We start from the raw sequence: 5,095 nt of genomic DNA, 5'->3' as shown, positions 1-5,095 counted from the left end.
GACCATCAAATAGACCCTCAGACCATCATAGACCCTCAGACCATCAAATAGACCCTCAGACCATCATAGACCCTCAGACCATGAAGTAGACCCTCAGACCATCAAATAGACCCTCAGACCATCATAGACCCTCAGACCATGAAGTAGACCCTCAGACCATCAAATAGACCCTCAGTCAGTGCTTCAGATCATCAGGTAGACCCTCAAATCATAAGTCAGACACTCGGATCATCAGTCAGAGTTTCAAACTCCAAGCCCGACCTCAGACTCTCAGTCAGACCCATAGACCTTCAGACCGAGGATCTAACAGAGACCGTTACCTTTGGAGCAGATTTGTTGCTGACAGACTCCTGATTGTTCGTCTCTGGAGCTTCAACCTACAAAAACAGGACAAAAATCAAGACCAGGACCTGGAAATTCTCAGCTCTCAGTTTGATTAGCAACCACAAGGCCTAACATCAGCTTCTGGCCTTAGAGGGGCAGGTCCAAACCCTACACTGGATCTTCTAGAACCTACAAACACAGAGGTTGGAGAGGATCCCTTCTACCTACCACCAGAGGTTTCCTGATGCCCAGATGGACGGCTCCAGGTGGGGCGGACTTCAGGACGTCCACGGCCTCGGCCAGGGTGAGCAGGTCCAACTGCGTACTGTTGACCGACACGAGCTGATCTCCAGGAAGTAAACCTCCATGACGCTTCGCAGAACCACCAGGAACCAGAGAACGGATCACCATCACACAGCGACCAGGATCTAACGGGTCCTGAATGATCAGAAGTGAGAAGGTCAATGAGTGGTCCAATTTACTGTTCAGGTCAGATCTTCAGGCTGGCAGAACCAACAGGTTAGACAGTCCACACCGGGTCAGAAGAAGAACTGGAATCAGGTAACTGTGGTTCTCTTCTGACAGAACCTGATTCAGTTCTGAATCTGTGACCGAGGCAGACAGGGGGCGACAGAGACCAGATAAACAACCAGTCCAGGTGACCTGCTGAGGTCTGAACAGACTTCCTGTTTGTCTTCTGAGCAGAAAAACACGAGTAAACAACAACAACAACAGTTCTCTGTGTTTGTTTTAAATTAATGCTTTCGTCATTTCATGTTTTCACCTCTCAAAACAAACATTCACATGATGTTGTTGTTGTTGTTTACATCCAAAGAAAATCAGTAAACTAAATTGAAATGTCCACATTTAGGCCAGCGCTGAACCAAAGTGTCCATACACGTCTTGTGTCCCCAAATGTCTCACCATATTCCTACATGTCTCTTCATGTCCCTACATGTTCCATCTGTCCTTGCATGTGACGTCATGTCTCTACACATCTCGTCATGTCCCTAAATGTCTCATGTCCCTAAATGTCTCATGTCCCTAAATGTCTCATCATGTCCTTACATGTGTCGTCATGTCCCTACACGGCTCGTCATGTCCCTAAATGTCTCGTCATGTCCTTACATGTGTCGTCATGTCCCTACACATCTTGTCATGTCCCTAAATGTCTCATGTCCCTAAATGTCTCATGTCCCTACATGTCCCATCTGTCCTTACATGTGTTGTCATGTCTCTACACATCTCGTCATGTCCCTAAATGTCTCGTCATGTCCTTACATGTGTCGTCATGTCCCTACACAGTTCGTCATGTCCCTACATGTCCCATCTGTCCTTACATGTGTCGTCATGTCCCATCTGTCCCTACATGTCTCCTCATGTCCCTACATGTCCTCCAGGGGACAGTTTCAGGCTCTCATGATTAAAATTAACCTGCAGGATTTCAACCTTCATGTTTTTCCGTGACCTTCAGTAACTCATGAAGGTTCCACAGCGTGAACTCAAACTGAAACCACAACTTCAGCAGAATCTTTAGAAGACGAAACTCACTTTTGTGTTTTTCTATAACTGTATTTATTTTATTGGTCAAGAAATTTAACGTCATTTAAAAAAAAAACAAGGTTTAAACCGTCAGTTCTCTGAAACCCGGAGGTAAATTTACTGGAAGAAAATGATCTTTGAAGAACACGGGACACGTCCGTCGTTTGAATTGATCAGGATGTTTAATCAAACCAACAGGATTTATTTCATTGGACTCGTCTGATTGAAAGAACTGGTTTGGTTCTGATGAATCCCAGTTTACGGCACAGATCCATCTGGACTCGCCTGGTTCTGGATGGGAATAAAAGCTTTTTTCAGGTTGAGTGATTTCAGCAGAAGAACTCCTCCTGACGGGAAATAATCGGCCCGATGCTCAGCCTTCACCGCAGAACCCACGAGGACTCGACCCGCCAGAATCTGAGCCCCTCAGAGACCCGTTCAGCGGCGCTAAAAGCCTCTCGTGGTGCGAGCGGATGAATTCCCCGGAGCTTCGCCTGCGCAGCAGAACCAGCGGCCGTGCCAAGTTTCAGCTGCCAGAACAAAGCTGCGCCGTATTTTTAGATGGAGCTGCGTGGCTGCAGATGGTGAGGAGTCAGAACTCGGGTCCTCCACTCCCACAAGATCCTGCAGAGCAACAAAGACCTCTGAGGGTGGGGGGGCCGGAGCCTCGGAGCCCCGGAGCCCCGGAGCCCGGCAAACAGAGAAGAGCACACAGACTGCAGTTCTTGGCCCATGGAAGGAAAATCTCGTCTGCAGCTGGTTTGTCTCAGGTTTGGAGCGAGGAGGTTGAAGTAAAGGTCCGACTCGAGTTCCAGAAGAACTCCGGGAGCAGAACTTTTCAGCCTCACAAGTTTCACTCGCAACTTTCCAGGTTTTCTCAGAAACTTCAGGCAGGACCAGGTCTGAACTCTGGCAGCTGCAGGCGGGTTTGTCCTTCAGCCGTTCGGACCAGGTGTTCTGCAGAACTCTGTGAGGGGTCCGTTTTGCTGCAGGTCCGCTCAGAACAAAACTTTCTGCAGAAAACCTAAAGGTTTCACCGTTCTTCTCTGAAGCCCAACAGAAATTTACTGCGACTTATCGAAGGCCAACTCTTATTTTGACAGGTGTCTCTGAGCTTTATTTTGAAACTCCAAATTCAAGCCTCTTCCTGTTTCCTGCCGACTCTTCTTCCTGAACACCGAGGGTCTGATTAAAGACGATGTCACCGTCATGTCTTCTGGGGCGTTTTTACAGCTTTCAGTGAAGTTCGTCTCCGCTGTCAGAGAACACTGGTCCTCATCCAGACCAGAACCAGGTGTTGGTGCTGGACTTGTCCGAACCAGGAAAGGAGATGACAGATAATAACTTGATGATAAATGTTTTTTAACGACAGAACTGGACTTCTTTCATTCGAGGAGCGTTTTAGTTCCATCAGAATCTTGAACGTTCCTCAGATGAGGAGCCAAATGTGAGGAACGTTCTCCGTTGGAGTTCGGCCGCAGACGAGGCGAGCCGTAAAGGCCGACCTTTGACCTTTGGTTCAGTTGAACTGAGAAACTCATTTCCAGCCCGAGAGACGACAACGGTGCCGAGCTGCAGGAGGAGAACGACTTACGTGTTCTTACCATGTAATTCACATGTTCTAACAGACAGACAGGCAGACAAGACAGACAGACAGACAGACAGGCAGGCAGGCAGGCAGGCAGGCAGACAGGCAGGCAGACAGGCAGGCAGGCAGACAGGCAGTCAGACAGTCAGACAGACAGACAGTCAGACAGACAGGCAGACAGACAGAGTGTACTATTGGACTACAAGATGTACGGTTATGTGTACAATGGGTTGTGTACTATGGGTTGTTTTATCTTGTGTACTAAAGAGTGTACTTCGGGATGTGTATGGGGTGTACTATTGGTGTACTATGAGGGCGTACTATGGTATAAACTATTGGGTGCATTGTGAGGTATACTATTAGTTGTACTACAAGATGTACTATGATGTGTACTATGCGTTATACTATAGATTGTTATTTTTGTGGATAACCTGCAGAGGTTCTGGTACCTGGTAGTCCAGGATGCTGAACCCGAGGCCTTTGTCTCTCTCCTTCTGCAGCTGCACCACCTGAACATCAGGAGACCACAGAGCCAGCTCCCCTTCATCCTCCCCCTCTTCCTCCTCTTCCTCCTGGCTGTAGACCGACTCCTCGTACTCCTCCTTCAGAACCTCCTCTTTGTCTAGAACCTCCTCCTTCATAGACTTTTCCTCCTCCTGGTGCAGAAACATTCAATAAAACCTCATCAGTTCTTTTCAAATGATAAAATAAAACAAGTTCACTGTGATGAAGGTCCATCTGGTACCGACCCGTCTGCTGTCGTCTCTCAGGAGAACCGAGGACAGCTTCAGTTCCATCTAGCACAAAGATAAGGTTCTAATCAGGATCCTGATGGTTCTAATCTGCCCTTTCTGAGTGATCAGAACCAAAACAAACTGGTCTCACCTCGTCTATACTGCTTTGGGGCGGTCCTAGTCCTGGTCCTGGTTCTGGTTCCAACTCAGAGGTCAGCAGTCGGCAGCAGACCAGAGTGAACGGCGGAGGAACCTCTTTGAGAAACGAGACGGCTTCACGCCGGGTCTTCCCGTAGAGCTGGACCCCATTCACCTTCAGACCAAACAAATTATGGGTCTGTACCCGGGAACTGATCCAGAACCAGACTAGAGCTGACCCAGAACCAGTCGAGTGATCCGAACTAGCGTCTTATTTCCCTGGTTCTGGTCAGGGTTTGTGACAGGCCCGGTACCGCTTTAGGACGGACAGAGAGCCCAGATGTGTTTACCTCCAGCAGCTCGTCTTCGGGCCTCAGAACTCCATGTTTGTCCACGGGGCCCCCGGGGGCCACTGAGGAGACGTAGTGGTGTCCATCAAAGGAGTCCAACTCCACCCCGAGACGCAGGATGTGGATCGGCAGCAGCTGGGTTCACACAAAACCAGAATCAGGATCAGAATCAGAAACTGAAGCAGGTTTGAAGGTCCACTTCCGTCCGTCGGTCCAAACCTTGGAAGACTTCTGCAGTTCCTCATCATCCTCGATGACTGGATCCAGCTGCAGAACCTGACAGAACCCAGACAGACACATCAGGTCCAACAGAACCCAGACAGACACATCAGGTCCAACAGAGCCCAGACAGACACATCAGGTCCAACAGAGCCCAGACAGACACATCAGGTCCAACAGAACCCAAACAGACACATCAG

The 5,095-nt window shown here is 48.9% G+C and overlaps 1 protein-coding gene across 1 annotated transcript in view; it reads right to left on the bottom strand.

The window, feature by feature from the left end:
- Positions 1 to 5,095, bottom strand: part of patj (PATJ crumbs cell polarity complex component) — an 81,234-nt gene that overhangs the window by 55,832 nt on the left and 20,307 nt on the right. Inside the window, exons 12-18 of the mRNA XM_037697770.1 lie at positions 4,896 to 4,952; positions 4,677 to 4,811; positions 4,340 to 4,501; positions 4,204 to 4,251; positions 3,904 to 4,110; positions 553 to 762; positions 321 to 377 (exon numbers count right to left, since the gene is read on the bottom strand). Of these exons, the coding sequence (XP_037553698.1) occupies positions 321 to 377; positions 553 to 762; positions 3,904 to 4,110; positions 4,204 to 4,251; positions 4,340 to 4,501; positions 4,677 to 4,811; positions 4,896 to 4,952 (876 nt within the window). The remainder of the gene's footprint in view (positions 1 to 320; positions 378 to 552; positions 763 to 3,903; positions 4,111 to 4,203; positions 4,252 to 4,339; positions 4,502 to 4,676; positions 4,812 to 4,895; positions 4,953 to 5,095) is intronic.

This window comes from Nematolebias whitei, chromosome 3, assembly GCF_014905685.2.
Source record: "Nematolebias whitei isolate Nwh7 chromosome 3, NemWhi1, whole genome shotgun sequence".
NCBI classification, from domain to species: Eukaryota; Metazoa; Chordata; class Actinopteri; order Cyprinodontiformes; family Rivulidae; genus Nematolebias; species Nematolebias whitei.
This window is presented reverse-complemented; position numbering and strand designations above follow the sequence as displayed.